The sequence below is a fragment of the Scophthalmus maximus genome, chromosome 7, assembly GCF_022379125.1.
Source record: "Scophthalmus maximus strain ysfricsl-2021 chromosome 7, ASM2237912v1, whole genome shotgun sequence".
NCBI classification, from domain to species: domain Eukaryota; kingdom Metazoa; phylum Chordata; class Actinopteri; order Pleuronectiformes; family Scophthalmidae; genus Scophthalmus; species Scophthalmus maximus.
The window spans coordinates 7,369,230-7,386,811 of NC_061521.1; the positions used below are offsets into that span (position 1 = coordinate 7,369,230).

General features: G+C 44.9%; 1 protein-coding gene across 2 annotated transcripts; it reads left to right on the plus strand.

The window, feature by feature from the left end:
* Window positions 1-57: 57 nt before the first annotated feature.
* On the plus strand, window positions 58-13,948 carry ckmt1 (creatine kinase, mitochondrial 1). Of its 2 annotated transcripts, none has more exons than XM_047333466.1 (10): window positions 58-210; window positions 918-1,268; window positions 3,507-3,705; window positions 5,364-5,459; window positions 5,595-5,816; window positions 6,589-6,674; window positions 9,841-9,964; window positions 10,763-10,897; window positions 11,655-11,780; window positions 13,064-13,948. In XM_047333466.1, exons 2-10 carry the CDS (start codon window positions 1,123-1,125, stop codon window positions 13,175-13,177), a joined length of 1,248 nt encoding a protein of 415 aa, XP_047189422.1. In that variant the 5' UTR covers window positions 58-210; window positions 918-1,122; the 3' UTR covers window positions 13,178-13,948. The 2 variants fall into 2 exon arrangements, with proteins under 2 accessions (XP_047189422.1, XP_047189423.1); XM_047333467.1 differs by having other exon boundaries at window positions 91-197.
* Window positions 13,949-17,582: the final 3,634 nt, after the last annotated feature.

Below are 17,582 nucleotides of genomic sequence, written 5' to 3' on the forward strand. Positions count from 1 at the left end.
TCGTGGTAGTCCCATGCCTTCCTATGGTTTGAGCTCACACAGTAACTGTGATGTGTGTGTGTGTGTGTGTGTGTGTTATATGTTTGTTATATGTGTGTTATGGACAAAGGATGTGGTGTCTTCTAACAACTCGGACGGGGATCAGCGTGTGCTTGGCGCGACCGTTTGCTGGACCCATGTTTCTACCCTGTAAACAGGTCAGTTTGCAAGGTGAGTGCCACCACACGTTCAACAGGAGTCGGGACGACAACCGGCAGTAACCTGAACAAACCTGAATGTTCATTCAGTTAATACACTTAGCATCTCAAACTCAATGGTGTTTTAATTGGCATCACACGTACCTTTTTTTTCCCCTCCTCAAATTTCTGAGGCTCGTCCGTTGACGAGCCGCCGCTGCTTTTTCTATACAGATCACTCAAAGCTCTTTTTTGGGGGGAAATTCTTTGCTCACCATGACCTAGTTTCGTATCCCCGATGAATTTGAATAAATGTCTAGACTTGTTTTGTAGAAGAAGCAAAAAAACACATGCCATGTTTGTGATGTAAGCATTGTCAATAAACGGCTATATCCAATTTTTAAGTAGGCCCCATTTACTTTTTGGTTAGTTAATCTAAATTAATAATTTATAAGCTGATGATATAATGTCTATTTGAGTAAAGAACAAATCTGTGAAGTAACTATAGATGTCAAATAAAGTAAATGGTAAAAATAAAAAGAAGATTCAACATCCCCCCAAATGAACAAACCATTGCACAGGCCACCGACAGTTTATCAATTAGGCTATTTATTTATTTCATTAACGTGTATTTATTTCCACGCTAGAAATCAATGAAATGTGTGTCATGTCATTTCCATCGGCCCGGCGACGAAATACTCCTTCATGGTCGCTGCGTAATCTCGTGCTTTTATTTTGAAGCTGGCACCGGCCCCGGTCCCGTGCCTCTGCCTCCGCCTTGACGCCGCTCCGCTCGGGTCGTATCCCCCGTGCTCTCATTCCACCGGAGCCACTCCATCCCCGACGCCCGCATCCACCTGCCCCTCACTCCCTCACTCCCTCACTCCCTCCGTCCGTCCTTCCGTCCCGCGACCGTGGGAATAAGACGCCGTTGAAAACCAGCAACATGGCCAGCAGCTTCTCCAGGATCCTGTCCTCCAGGCGACACCTCGGGGTCCTGTCGCTGGTGGGCGGCTCCGTCACGGCCGGATTCCTGCTGCACCGGGACCATGTCACCGCCGGGACGCCCGTCCGCAGGATGTACCCCGCCAGGTAACGTTGCGCCCCCCCCCTGCGTGTGTCCCGTTACACCACACAGCATCAGGCTCCACATGTATGAATTTCTCATTATTATTGATCATCTCATCTCATGTCATGTCATGGCTTTTTGGTGCAATTTTTCAAAAATCTAAGCCAAAGATTTGATTTTCATAAAAGGTACATTTACAGCCAAATCATTTTAATGCTATTATACGTGCTTTATTAGGCTGTCATATCACAGTATAAATATTATTCTTATTTGATGCCAGATGAATAAAGCACCAAATAGATTTAAACTCGGGTGGGGGAAAAAAACCACAGGATCATTTTTTTTAAACCATACCAATCAAAATGATAAGCACAAGTGGAATCAAATATGAAAATCTAACCTATACTCCTAAAATAATCCTAGTAATGATGAGCCTTTAAGGGAAAACTGCTTATCTTACATCCCACTAATACGAATCAGAGCTGCAGATAATATGTCATATTTGGTATTTCATTTTGTGGAATGAATAGAAACAAATGTTGCTTTTGTGTGTGCATCCAACGTCCCATTACGGTATGATTAAGAGGTGCTGAGACGCTGAGGGAGGGATGCGTACGTGTCCCACGACACGCCTGCGTGGATCAGTAAGCAGCGTACTGTATAAAGGCTACAGATTAATAAAGCCTTATCTGCTGCTTGCATATAAAACCCTGCCCTGCGTGGTCGTTACATAACCGTCACACCATAGGAGCAGGTATGCTGCTCACGTACATACAAAATGTTATAGAGGCGTTGACATTGGTTTGGAGATTAGTGTGTGACCTTACCAACCATTCCTCGGTGTGTTTCAGTGGCCAAGGCAACCAAACAGCTACTGATGGCTGCGTCTTATCAGACTTTATTGATTCAGTGAACTGGCCTAACCTCAGAGGGAAACACACCCTGAATCCAGCCTGTGTGATACACAAATCTTTGCGTTATTAACTTTCCAAACTAGTATGATGTTCGGGAAAAGATAAGGCGACAAAAAAAGTTTTCATGGTTATGTTGTTGGTGGAGGAGGATTAAGACGGGAGGAGAAAAGCCTATAACTGTGGTCTTTACATCAGAATATAAAGGCACAAATAATGTCACAAAAGCACTGATATCAAATGAATTGCTGTAATACAGTGACAGTGGCGGAAGAAGAACTACGTAGCCAAAGCACCATGTAGAAATACTCTGTTACAAGTTCTGCTTCCGACTTTACTAATATAAAAGTGCAAGGAATTTAGATCACAATAAACAAAAAATACCAACCTTTAAAGGGGCAGGAAGCGATTCTAAAGCAACACACGTTTTACTGTTGCTTTCTAATACGAATGACCCTAAGAATAAAAAAAAAACCATCATGGTACAGTAGAACAGGACAGTGTGCTAGCGCTGGTTATGTGAAAGATCTTCTGAATTCATAATGGGGGGGGGGGGGGGGGGGGGGGGGCGGCCTTGTGCCGTTGTGTAGAGGAAAGAATAGACAGAAATAAGACAAGAAGCCATCACTGTGCAATGATGAAATTTAGACCGGGCAAATCTGTCCATGGCACAGACCTTTTGGATGTTCTGTTCATGCACATTGTCACCGTTAATGTTCTGCTGAGTCACAGTTACTGTGTTATTTTATATTTGAACGTCTCGGGCCTTCCTAATGTGTTGACACGGAGCAGGAGGCAGAAATCCATAAGCTACTTAGTCTGTGCTGCTTCTGCACTTTTAGTCTTTTGACATTCTGAGTTCTTTGTCCAGATAAAAGTCAGTCTGGCTGCGGTTCATTTGGGTTTTTCCCATACCAGCCTACAAAAAAAGCCTGAATAATTAATTTGAAGATAGACTTGACTAAGACATTAGTCAGTTCAGCGGCGTTATTTTTGCTTGACTAATGTGGATCTGAAGGCTTTTTTTAATCCATCAACATTGAATGAATGCCTCCTTCAACATCTCATGAGGATTAAAGCCCTTGGCTTCATTGCCTTTTATCATCTTTCGCCTATGTTATCTATGAGTAGGCCTCATTTTTGCTGCAGGGTGTCACATAACCAGAGTTTAATCCCCAGTTACTTGTGTACGTGACATGTGGAAGTGTCTTTGAGCGAGTCGCTCACTCTGAGCCTGCTTCAAGGGCACAGCTCCATCATTAACCCTTGCCCACGCTGCCAGAAGAGTTTTGTTTTTTTCCCCCCTTTTCAGTGCAACTGTGCGTTATCTTGCATTTTGTATTTGCACAGTGCGGAGTACCCTGACCTGCGCCAACACAACAACTGCATGGCCAGTCACCTGACTCCCGCCATCTATGCCAAGCTGTGTGATAAGGCCACTCCCAACGGCTACACGCTGGACCAGGCCATCCAGACGGGCGTGGACAACCCCGGGCACCCCTTCATCAAGACCGTCGGCATGGTGGCCGGAGACGAGGAGTCCTACGAGGTCAGACATCGCTGGGCCTTTCTCAAACACAGCGGCGCACACGTGCGAGCTCCTCGGGGCTGACTGGAGAGGGGAAAAAAAGGGCTGGCACACATCCATGTGTATCTTTGAAGTGCAAACTTCGAAGGGAAAAGGGGGAGGGGAGGTGCAGGAAATAACTTATTTGGTAATTAGTCGCAACCCAGCTTCCTCTACTGTTGGTTTTTACGATGATTTCATCATAGATAAAGAGCTTTTATTCATCGCAAATCATTGACAACTTTCGGAGAATCTGGTAACCATTCCTCCCTTTCCCTGTTTCCGATGAAAAAGTATTACAGCATAGGAGAGGGGGAGTTTAGGCCAGTACACCTCTTCTGGGATCTTTCATTATCTAGCTATAGTGAGCAGCTGAGTACATTTCCACTTTAATTGCCTTCCTCATTTAGATGTAGAAAATATCTCGGACTTATTACAGCAGTCAGGATATGCTCTTGGATTGTCAGTCGTAGTGCTTATCCGTCCGACTCATTTTCATAAACGTGATATCTCAGAAAAGTTTCTGAGATATTCCTTGAAACTCAAGGAGGAACTCATTCGATTTGGTGGTCAAAGGTCAAGGTCACTGTGACCTCACAAAACACGTTTTTGGCCACGATTCCATAATTTTATGTTCTAATTATAATAAAATACACTTTGCACATTTTATTTAATTCCTTTTAAAGTCTTCCCTACATATATGAGTCTGGACAGACCTGCAACTTTTCTGGTTGGCGGAGGCAAACAATGACGAGGCAGTAACTCCAGTCAATCAAATAAAAGTTTGTGACCCTGCAAAGAGGTCTGCACAGTTTCCCTTTTTTGGGGGGAATATATTGATTTGGTTGATATGGCAATTTTGTGTGCAGAATTTCTGTTAATGTTTTCATGCAGTAATGTAATGCAACATATGATTCATCATTGATCACTGCTGTTTACTGTACATGTGTGGGTGTTTCTCTTCATTGTGCTCGTATGGGTGTGGTGTTGGTGACCAGACAGTGGCTTGTGATAAGTTGTGTAAGTAGGGAATGTAAAGGTTTACAAACTGGACCGTAAAGTAACAAGGTCACTACCAGCCTTCAGACCACTTCAGAATATATCATAATTTATTGACATTATGCTTCAGACTGTATCCTGGATACAAAAGTTTCAGTCAAATGGGCTATTATTATTTTTTGTTTCCTCGCTTTCTCCTTTTGCTGTTTTGTTTCATTATCACAACCATGATAATTTGAGGAACACGTCATCCATGTACATACTGAATCTGCAAAATATCAGGGTCACTGGCATGTCAACGGAAATTGTACCAGAAGAAGAGAAACACATGAAGGTAGTGTTAAACTTTGAAATACTGTGTATTAGATGTCGCCTGTAGAAAAACTATAATGAAGCAGCGTCACAAGATTTAAGTGAAGTCACGGTCCCTGTTAATGCCCTGCTGAAATGTCCTCGAGGCATTTCACCCCCAACAAAACCTACTTATTAATAGTTTCGGTTTGGCACAGTCTTTGGTCCAGAAACAGCCTCTGTCCATGTTGAAAATGTCAGTTGTCACATATTTTTTGTCCACATCTTTAATGCATAACAAATAAAAAAGTCTTACATTGTTTTATTGTTGACCTCTGGGTCTGTTCCAGGTATTTGCAGACCTGCTGGACCCGGTCATCAAGGAGAGGCACAATGGCTACGACCCCAGCACCATGAAGCACCCCACCGACCTGGATGCCAGCAAGGTAACGTGCACACAGACAACACACAGCTTCTTCTCGTCGGAAAGACGGGTTTCATTCGGCGACTAGGAAAACAAACAATGTGCATCCGGTGGAAGAAGCGCGGCATTTGTCTACCCTGACTGTCTTTTGTTGCAGGTCCAGTCGGGCCAATTTGACGAGCGCTACGTGCTGTCCTCCAGGGTGAGGACGGGCCGCAGCATCCGGGGTCTGAGCCTGCCCCCCGCCTGCACCCGGGCAGAGCGCAGGGAGGTGGAGAGGGTGGTGGTGGACGCCCTGTCTGGTCTGAAAGACGACCTGACTGGCAGATACTTCAGTCTCACCCAGATGACAGACAAGGAGCAGCAGTGTCTCATTGATGTGAGTACTACTGGGATGTTGCTTTTTTTTCCCCCTTTTCACCAACAACAGCATTGTTTTGTGGGAAAGGGTGTGCTAGCAAACCGTCATTTGACCATTTCAAATGTCTTATCCTCTGAAGTTATAATTATGGATGCAATAACATTCCTACACTGTATTTGGGGCTAAGATAAGAGACATTGAGGCTAATGCTGATGGGCGGCTGTGGCTCAGGGGGTAGATTCTGTCGTCCTCTCATCCAAAGGCTGGCGGTTCGATCCCAGCTTCCCTCAGTCAATCCGATGTGTCCTTGGGCAAGACACTTGTCCCATGTACCATATCTGTTTCAAACAGGTATTTTCTCTTGGATGACCTTGAACTTGGGTTTATCTTATGTAGAAACAGAATGTGTTCACCGAATCTGCGTTACAGTTAAATCACATGGAGAACTAGCATTCTGGTGAAATATAACATCAAAACCTTGAAGTTTTACATTTCACTCAACTTTGAAGCACAGTAATCATCTAAAACTGCACATACCGACTGTATAGTCAGTCATTTTAATACAGTAGCAGAAAAAAAGAAAAGAATCATCACATAATATCATCAATGTGGGAGGATCGTGCCATGATACTTTTCTCCCACCCGGAATGAGAATGATTGACCAGATTATTGAATTGTCAAGTCTCACACCCCTTGTCTTTATACTGTGCACTCTAAGTTCCCACCACTTCAGTCACAACTGTTGTTCGCACTGTGAGAGTAAGACTTTGGTTCTCTGTGTTTACAACAGGACCACTTCCTGTTTGACAAGCCTGTGTCACCCCTCCTGACGTGTGCAGGCATGGCTCGTGACTGGCCAGATGCCCGTGGTATTTGGTAAGTGAAAAGATCTGTTGGTTAATATTGTCTGCATACAGTTGTGCATTTTTAATACAAGTAAGCACAGGAGACTCAAGGTCCACATTAGGTTGTAGGTTGTATAGAAGAGGTCCTTCTATTGTCTCTATTGGTAATTCAGCGCAGATGCAAGAGCATTACAGCAGTTTGACATTTCTAGGATGGTTATGGGAAGCAGTTTGTCAAACTACTGAGATATTAATTCTTGTATATATTTTTTCAAGTTAATAGCTGCCTTGGCTTTTTAGTTTGGATCTGCATCAAAATAACTAATAACAGTAATTGATCTCGTTAGTACAATTTACCAGTTTGATTATTGATCGATTTCGATCATCAGATGTGTTTCATCATTTGTCATGAACAAATGCAAGATAAGATACATTACATTTCCTCCTAATATTTCCAGACAGGGATCATGTACAAATTAAAAGCCAACGGGCCGAGTATTGACCCTTGTGGAATTCCTGTAAAAATCTTTGATTTTTAAAAAAGGCGCTTTTATCCTGTAGGGAAACTGAATGTTTAAGCCTTTAAATAAAATGTTCATGATCTACAGTGTCATGGTGTTGACAGGATTTTAATCAGTGTTGATCTTAATGGTAACGTAACTTATTTGATTGCTATGAATCCTCTACACTGTAGATCAATTATTTTATTGACCCTAAACATTTCGTAAGTACTTTACCGAGGAAGGTCATGTGGGAGATTGCTCTTTGATTAATAATTACAAATGGTCATACTGTAGTTTGCTTTTCTTCTGTAAAGGTTAGTGTTCAAGGATATGTTTGAAATCATTATGAAGGAAACCACCATTAATAGTTTACGCAGTGACGTCTTGATAGTGCATTGTAAAGGAGAGGGCCAGTCTGAGGTATTCATGTCGGACATCACAATATTTTTTTCTGATGTTTGACGAGAAAATACTGCATTTGATGGAATAACCAAACTCCTGTACGAAGAAGTCAGGCATGTATTTGATTTAAATTGCCACTTATCAAACAAAAGAAACTGACCCATATTTAGATCGTCATATTTGGTTTTACTACTGTACACTTTTTCCGGGCTGTTGGTTGCCGCATTTTGACAGCAGTGAATATTTATAGAAAGGAGGGGTCATTTGCTGCCCATTAAGCTTTTTGGATGGGCAACATTCATTATATATGAACTTTGGCATTCATTTCTTCGCTGTCATGGTCGCAGCAGTGATGTCATTTCCCTGTTGCTGAGCGGTGTTTGTGTGTGAGCAATGCGGACGATGCTCCCTCAGCGCCGAGCGTGAGCCAGCCAAAATCAATCACCAGCCTCCTCCCTCCCTCCCTCCCTCTGCCAGTCCGGTCAGCCAACCTCTCCTCTCCTTAATAATTCACCTTAACTTCATCCCTCCATCATCTCCTCTTTCAGTTTTTTTTTTCTTGATCTCCTCCCCGCTTTCCTTTCTTTCTTTTTCACCATCCACATGTCACGCTCCACTTTCTCTAATGTTCATTTATCATCCTCCACACTTCTACTAGAACTTTTCACTATCCCCTCATGTTCTCTCTCCCCCTGGTTCAAATATCACACACTGCTGCTCTATTTTTACTCGAACCCCCTTTATCTCTTCCTCTTCCCTTATTCCCTGTCTGTCTGCAGCATCTCTCCCCAACCTGCTGCCTCCACAACCTAAATCCGTTTTTCAAATCTTTTTACCAATTTCAAGGAGGTTGGTATGGACAAAAAAGCCTCTGTAGTGGCTTTGTACACTTGAAAAATCTTAAATTTAGCAGTTGGCTCTGAGATTGGTGCCACCAGGTCATTGTAACCCACCGTCCTCCTCTGATGAGCATGAACGTGTTCGCCGCTGTCACTCCGAGGGTGACCAAAATCGAAATGATTATTCCATGCCAATGAATATTTATTGTGTCTTTCAAGGGGAATGTGGTGATTTGGTTTTACACATTGGGTTACCTTAATCTTAATCTCACCAGGATCTGATCAAAAGAGGTTATAGGATCTTGCGTGTGGGGGCAAGGGAATATTTTTTATGTGCAAAGGACAGTAGATAAATAATCTACTGTTTTGTCATTGGGATTCATCTTCTGAAGACGAGGAATATCTGTACCATTTAATCCATCCAAAAATTATAAATAGATAAATTCTTAGATCTTAAATCTGGACTATAATGTGTTTTACAAACCTACTGACATTACCATCTTTCATTCCACACTTCATCATATATTGACTTGCTTTAATTAGATTTAGAAATAATTTATCTATAATGTAATTATGAATTAGAATGGATCCGCTTCAAAATTGTATGGGTTCTGTCTTGGCCCGTGTCCCATCCTTGGACCAAGTTTCTTGCAAATCCATTCAGTAGCTTTTGCATAATCCTTCCGACAAACAAGCAAACCAGCGTACAAAAAAATGAACCGCCTTGGTGGAGGTAATGATGACACGTCTGATACGTTAAATTGATAAAGTGATGACATTTTATATCCAAATGGTCTCATGTCAATTTCACTGTGACGTCATAATGTTAGTTCACACCATAACTGGGGAACAGAAGGGGAGATTGTGACCATATTTCTACACCGTGGTAACACCGTAGTTTTCCATATTGTTGACATGAGGATGTATACCATAAATCAGTACCACATTGCACAGTGTAGCCATGCAGGCCACTCTGACAAACACAAGAGTCAATGACCCGCGGCATAAACAAGCATTAACCTCATCTATTGACGGTTAATGGCCTTCTCTCTGCTCCCCAGCCTCACGTGGCTCCCTTAATATAGAAAAACCCATCATCTTCTTATTGACTTATCCTACACGCTTCCCCACAACAGGCCCTTCGAAATACCACTTCTGTATCGATTCAGTCAGGGGGGAAAGATTCAGTTATTCATTAACTGTATATGTGACTAACACATATTCCTATTTGGAATAAGTTAATGTATCGAAGTTGCTGATGAGGTTAGAAAATTGTCCACAAGGTCTGGAAAGGAAAGGAACAACAGCTCTGGGGTTTAAGTTTACTGCTCACTGCTTCAGAATATATCACTCCTGCCTGTCTTTCCACTGCTCCCTGATGGGGAATACGCTGAGGACAAATGACCTTTATCCACGAGGACCAATAATCCTGTATAACTTTACTTTTTTGCAGGCACAACAATGAGAAGACATTTCTGATCTGGGTCAACGAGGAGGACCACACCAGGGTCATCTCCATGGAGAAGGGAGGCAACATGAAGAGAGTCTTTGAGAGGTTCTGCCGAGGCCTCAAGGAGGTAACACTGTGTGTATGTGTCTGGGGAGTGTTTTGAGTTAGAACGAGAGAGGTAGCAATGGCTGGGATTTAGAATACGCAGACTGAACTTTGAACTACCGTGGGATTTTTCACTCTGATATGCATGCACTATGTTCCCGCTGCATCTCATATGAATTACAACAGTCTGATGTGCATAAAAGCACATATACTCTGTTTTGTGTTGCAAGCAGTCTGATGTTAGTTGTGTCTGATTTAACCAAGGTACTGGATCATAATGGACCACTGTGCACCTGGACACAGCATTTGTCGGAGGCTTCAGCTGTAGGGGGCGTACCCATCCTGCTGTCATAAGATGTCTTTAGGATTTCATCAGCCAACAGAAGGCAAATGAATACAGTCTAAAAGCCGATGGTGCATGCTTGCCAGAGCAAAAATAACTGCTTACACTAGTCTCTGTCCTGCTATGGATGTAAAGCCTGTAGACAGAGGCACAAAAGCACACTGTCCAAACATGGCCATGCAAACATGATTTATTTATCCAAGCGGTCCCAGTTCCCCATTACGAGCAGTGCACAGGACGAGCAGTGCAACATCTGGCATTGAACTGTTGCAGACAGTAGGGGTATGCCAGTGTTTGCGTCGGTCCACTCCCACCCAGGTTTATTTCAAGTCAACAACTCTCAGGTCTTTTGACCTTGTCAGCTGTGAACAGTTTGCTCCGCGTGAACAAAATGTACACGTCAATCAAACGTATCATAGGGTCAATGACTTTTGTTTGAGTATAACAATGTGATGTGACTGATTGTCTCCCTCCCAGGTGGAGCGTCTGATCCAGGAGAGAGGCTGGGAGTTCATGTGGAACGAGAGGCTCGGCTACGTCCTCACCTGCCCCTCTAACCTGGGCACAGGCCTCAGGGCCGGGGTCCATGTCAAACTGCCCCTGCTGAGCAAGGTAACTCAATAGTTGTGTCTGAATGAAGATAGTTACGTACTTTATACCTCAGTAGATAATGTGGGATCTTTTCATGTTACTTTTCTATCAGTCTTACAGAGTGATAGACCAAAATGTCGACATGGCCTTAAAAAACCTAAGTATTAAAATATCAAAGCATAATAGGCTTTCTCTTTAAATGGTCAACTTATGTTTCTAATATGATTCTTATTTATGAAATATTGGAGGTTTATGTTGTTAGATGGATGGATGGATGGATGGATGGAAACGGTAACAGTATTTTGTTGTTAACACTTGATGAGCTGTCATGGCTGACGGGCCTTTTGGTGTCCCATGGAGGTGTGTAACAGGGCCTGGGGAAGAGCAGTGTGAAAGGAGAGTCCGACGGATTATTGAAACTTAACTCTGGACCATTATTTGGGTCGCGACTGAAAAAAATTAGATTGCGAATGTGAATGGTCGAAATGAGTTTCCTCCACAAGGTTGCCTGGGCTCACCCTAATAGATAGATTGGGTAAGGAGCTCCAACACGTGAAGGGAGCCTGGAGTAGAGACACTGCTCCTTCCCGTTGAGGCTGCATTTATCTCATCTGGCCTGGGAACACCTCTGGGGTCACCCTGGGTGGATGGTGGTAAAAGTGGTCTTAATTCAAGGTACCTGCGAGAAAATATACAGATGTGTATTGATTAAAATGTTGATCTAATTGCATTGAAAATACTCCCCCCCCCCCCCCCCACACACACACACACCTTCCAGGATCCGCGCCTGAATAAGATCCTGGACAACCTGCGTCTGCAGAAGCGAGGGACGGGTGGTGTCGACACCGCTGCTGTGGGCGGCGTGTTCGACATCTCCAACCTGGACCGCCTGGGACACTCTGAGGTAGGAATTCACAAAGCTGGGGCGCTGAGTGACAATAAAGGTCTAGAGGGTAATTGTCTACCTTTTATCAACAGAGCAGAGCTTTCACCTCCGACATGCTCAACCGGAGCTGTTTATTAGCCGACAGGATGGGCCTGTTGCTGGTTGTCGTTGACGACCTCCTCAGTAAAGAGGAGAGGAGAGGACAGGCTGTACTTGCAGTTTGTCTTTGTTTTGTCCTTGGTCATGCTGTCACGCCTGTGTGACAGAGTCATACAGTACAATGGAGCTGTTCTGCTATTGTTGTGAGTGAGTGAGTGAGTGAGTGAGTGGGTGGGTGCATATATTAATCTGATTAGATGGAGACTTGGAGATGGCTCTTCACTGTTTCTGGGTGGAGTGTAGTGCACTAATCAGTGCCCAATACGGTGCAGATACATAATATTGTCTGACTCCAACCACCGTTTCCCCTATAAGGGGTTTGAGGAACACTCTCTGTGTGCGGTCAATAAGTTAAGAGATGGAGGGATGAGGGAACTGCAGAAGGTCTGACAAGAGTGCAGGAGAGTCAAGTGTGTAGCATGCAACTTTTTCTCGTTAACCTTAAACCAATCCAAATAGTGTTTACATACATCAATAACTTTCTATGTCAGATATCAGATCATGACATAATTTCTGCATATGGAGAGGATTTTCTTTACCTGTAGATAAATAGAATATGCAAAAAAGTCCTTTACTGTGCTTTCTGTGTTCAAACCATGCGACTGTAACTGCAGTGCTTAAAACTAACACACCAGTTGGATTGTTGTAAATGTTTGAGAGGTGGCCTGTGTTTTTGACTCTGGTTATTCCTTGAAAATGTTATAGGCCTCCAGTTGATGCTTCTCTCACACCTCTGTTATGAGAGCAGGATGCTTGCGTTCATATTCGATGGTGTCTGTAATGTCATTGATTGATTTTTTTTTGCCAAGAGTTAGATGAGAAGGTTGATGCCACTCTTGTACCTGTGCAGTAAATACTGTATGTACCTAGAGCCAACAGCTGGTTTGCCTAGCTTAGCCCAAATACACCGGAAAGGCAGAAACCTCTTAAGATACTGCATGTCACTTCCCTCCTCTCTCTCTCCCAAAAGACATTATAAAATATTGTAATACTTGCTTTCACAGGCTAAACAGTACCCTCCATCCCTACTAAGCCAACCTATATGTATTGAAATCAATTGAGTTTCCAAGATGATGGTGTTGGAAATGTTGCAAATGTGTCTTAGAGTGTCCATCATGCTTTGATTTGGTTCCCTCCTCCAGGTCCAGTTGGTGCAGACAGTGGTCGATGGCGTCAACTACTTAATCGAGTGCGAGAAGAGACTGGAGAGGGGCCAGGACATCAAGGTGCCCCCACCGCCCAAGCAGTTCAAGTAGACACCGACTAATCCCTGACCTCCGCTCAAAACCCTCTGGGCACAAACCACGCTATTCTGTGCCCATAGATATCATAAATATCTATGTCATCGCCTCATTTACTACTACTTATCTAATCAACCCTACAACCTTCCCCACTTCCTCTCTATGATATAAGCTGCATATATTATACACAGCTACCTGATCAAACCCAGCCAGGGTCCCGCAGTACTGCAATGGGCTTAAGTGGGTTATTGGTGCATTTGAAGGGTTTTGAACTCAAAACTCAGTTCAAATGGCAGCGAATGTTAATGAAGGATGCGCAAACTGTAGGCTGTTGTAACGGATCAAAGACGGCCGCCAGTTTGCTCGTCTCTGCATGGCCGAACAGAATCTGTGGCTCTGCTTCCTCAGCCCACCACACCTGGCTTTACCCTGCAGCATGTCCTATACTCAGCCCGTCTCTGTTGCCTCCCTCCCTCCCTGTCCCCGTTAGTTGATCGGTCATGTCTATTATCTGGTGCTTGTATAGTCCATCCATTGTTGATTGTGCATACATACATAGTGTCTTTTAACCATTTTGAGTGGGTTTGAATGTAGATTAACAGTGTGAGACTGAAGAGACTTGCGGATTTGACTGTTCGATGACACACCGGTGTCGGACTGTAATGTAACACACAGTGGCCGGGGCTAGGTTCTGTACTGTAAACTACTGAAGCAATATCATTCCAGCGCATTACTGAATGTCACACTGTAATGTCTTTTATTAAAGCAATCATCTATTTAACAGTACAGTCTTCCTCTGTCTGTCACATTGCTTTTTTCCCTCCCTCGTTTCTACTTGAAATACGCTCAATTTTATCCAAGAGCATTTTGCCCGAGCAAGCCTTGGGTAACCATGGTAATCAAGCTGGAGGAGCATGATTGCGATCAGCCCGGCTGCATCGTGTCATGTGACTATGATTAGTCTGCGGCGTGACAAAACTGTATTCTGCTGAAATGGCTGGCACACATGGCGTTGTTGTTTCCACTCAGAGCCAAGACCTTTTAAATCTGGAAAATGTCTGGTGATGTTATTTCATCATCCCCGATCGTCCACTTTGTAATTTTGCTCTGTTGTACACACAACATCTATTGCATGTTTGTCCGTCATGAACGAGGGATTGTTCTCTGGTGCGGTTCCTGGCATTCCCCCATTTTTTGGAGGTTTTCCGTATCTGAAAAGAGGGATTAAGGACACTGTACAGATTGTAAAGCCCCATTGCGGCAAATGTGTAATTTATGACCTGGGGCTATAGAAATAAAATTGACTCAACTTTATCTGCTGTTGACAAGTACCATTAAAAGACCAAACCAACAGTGGATTGATCCTGATACTATTAAAACACATCAGTGAGCCATTGGATGACATGTCCCTTCATTACTCTTGTACTGGAAATGCTCATTAGTCCACGAAATCTACAGTTTAAAAAAGCAAGAAAAAAAACAAAAATAGTTGCTTTATTTGTGCGAGGGAGACGCTCCCGTCTCGCGATGAACATCGTGACGAGCGCCTTGCCCAGCTGCTCCAGGAACACCCTCCGCTTGCGCGGCATCCAGCCGGGGTTGAGCTCTCGCCATATCAACAAGGCGTCGTAGGAGGACACGTCGGTGATGTTGTGGAAGACGACCAGGGACCAGCGGGCCGTCATCCTTCGGCAGCTGTAGGTCCCGATCACCTTGTCCAGGTTGTGCCGACCATGGTGATGCCCCTCCTCAGGAGCCGCTGTCCGAGTTCGTAGGAGGTGAAGAAGTTGTCACACGTGACATTGTGACCGCGCAGTCCCTCCGTCACGTGGAGCGCCACGCGTATCCCCTGGTTCTTCTCTGGGGCTCCGCCGGTCGGCTTCCCGGTGTAGACTTGCATCTTCCACGCGTAGCTGGATCTGGCGTCGCAGGACACCCACGACTTGATCCCGTATTTCGCCGGCTTGCTGGGCATATACTGTCTGAAAAGACACCGGCCTGTGGGCGAGAGAGAGGTCGAGAGAGGTCGAGAGAGAGAGAGTTTTTTTGATTTTTGAAAAACAACTTTTATTAAAAAAAAATTCACCAGAAACATCAGGGTTGTTTTACAAATGACCTAAAAATAAAAAACAAAAAATAAATCAAAGAATGCATTAAAGTCATAAAAACGCAGAGTTTGGAAAAGGGTCTCCCGAAATCGAGGGTTTTCGGTCCCATTAAAATAGTTCCGCAGCATCCCTTTGTCTTCACTGTCCAGTCGTTTGTTCCAACCATTCAGAATGTTCCTGGTGTGGCGGGCCGACCTCAGGCCCAGCAGAGAGACTACTGCCCAGCAGCCTCCACGATCCCCCTCAGTTTTGTCACTCCAGCTCGGCGAGTCCGGGTCTGCTGCCATCCACAGCAGAGGCCTCTCCAGGAGCCAGAACAGAGATGCTGCAGGTTCCAGTCTGGTCCATTTAAAAAGTTTCCATGCTTCAAAAAGTCCTTGATAAAAATTAAGCAGTTCACACAAAGGGAAAAACCACAGTCCACTAAAAACAATGAAGCATCGAGACTCAGACATACTACCCCCCTTTAAATGGTGCTGGTTACTGGCCTCCAGACGACATCATCATTTCCAAAGACGTGAGGAGAGACACACACATTAAAAAGATACAAAAGTTAAGACCGACAGCAGACAGACCGTCTTACATGTCCTCATTTTCCTCAACATTTGAAAGCTCAAGTTTGATCCTCCGAACCAGATTCTTCAATCTATAGAACTCCTGGTCTGTGAAGTCTCCTTCACCTCTAAGGTTCATCTGAGCCCTCATTGAGACTAATAACATTTGTTTGTCCCCAAAATGGTCCTCAAACTTTACATTTTTGTGTTTTTTTGTTTTCTGAAGGAATTTTCTTATCTGCTGTACCTGGTACATTTCTTCCTCAACCCTTTCCTCCTCCTCGTCCTCCTCCACCACCTCTTCCCCCACTACCACTTTTTTGGCCTGAGGATCACCTTTCTTGTTTTTCTGTTTTCTTTTCCTCGCAGTCAGTCTGAGAACATTTCCATTTTCGCCCAACACAACCAAATTAACATTTATCCCTTTCTGACGGCACCTGTTGTTCAGTCTGACCTGGTGGATCGTTTTCCTTTTCAGGTTCAACTGGGTTCTGATTTATCCCTTTTTCTGACGGCATCTCCTTTTAAGTCTGACCTGGTGGATCCTTTTCCTTTTCAGGTTCAGCTGGTTTCTGATTTTCCTCAGGGCAGGCTCTCACTACATGCCCCTCATCCCCACAGCCAAAACACTTTTCTGGCCCTGAATTAAAAAAGATCACATTCCCAAAATTCCCCACTTTGACTCTGAACACTAGATTCAACTCCTCTTCCTTCTTATTGAGGATCATGTACACTTGTCTCCTGTGAGAGACAACATGTTTCATCCGAGGAGACTTGCTGCCTGGCAGCTTCCTGAACGTTGACATTATCATACCGTATTTGCACAGCTCCCTCTGCAGAACTTCATCGGTGGGATGTTGGAGACAACACGACCGAAAATGTATACGACCTCTGTAAGGAACCAGTTGCTCGTCCACCGTCACGTGAGGTCCCGGGTTGTAGAGGTACGGCAGTCGCGCCACCCACTAGTCCCAGACCTCGTGTATGGCCGCCAATTTGTCAGTCGCACGTCTTTCGGGGTCTCGACTTGCGGTCGTCGAATCGTAGCAGGCTCGAGTATGTGTGAAAGACCTTTAGCTGCATAGTGGTGTGGAAGATCGCCCTTCCGCTCTCAACGCTTTCTTCACGTAAAGGCCCCGATTGAACACGGGCCTCGGGTCAAGGCGACCCCGGGACCAAAGCGAGCTGCGAAGCGAACATGGGCCTCGGGTCAAAGCGACCCCGGGACCAAAGGGAGCTGCACGGGCCCCGGGTCAAAGCAACCCCGGGACCAAAGGGAGCTACGAAGTGAATACGGGCTGAAGCAAACACGGGTCTCGGGTCAAAGCGACCCCGGGACCACAGGGAGCTGCGAAGCGAACACGGGATTCAGGTCAAAGCGACCCCGGGACCAAAGGGAGCTACGAAGCGAACACGGGCCTCGGGTCAAAGTGACCCCGGGACCAAAGGGAGCTGCAAAGCAAACACGGGCCTTGGGTCAAAGCGACCCCGGGATCAAAGGGAGCTGCGAAGCGAACACGGGCCGAAGGGAACACGGGCCTCGGGTCAAAGCGACCCCGGGACCAAAGGGAGCTACGAAGCGAACATGGGCCTCGGGTCAAAGTGACCCCAGGACCAAAGGGAGCTGCAAAGCAAACACGGGCCTTGGGTCAAAGCGACCCCGGGATCAAAGGGAGCTGCGAAGCGAACACGGGCCTTGGGTCAGAGCGACCCCGGGACCAAAGGGAGCTGCGAACGAACAAGGGCCTCGGGTCAAAG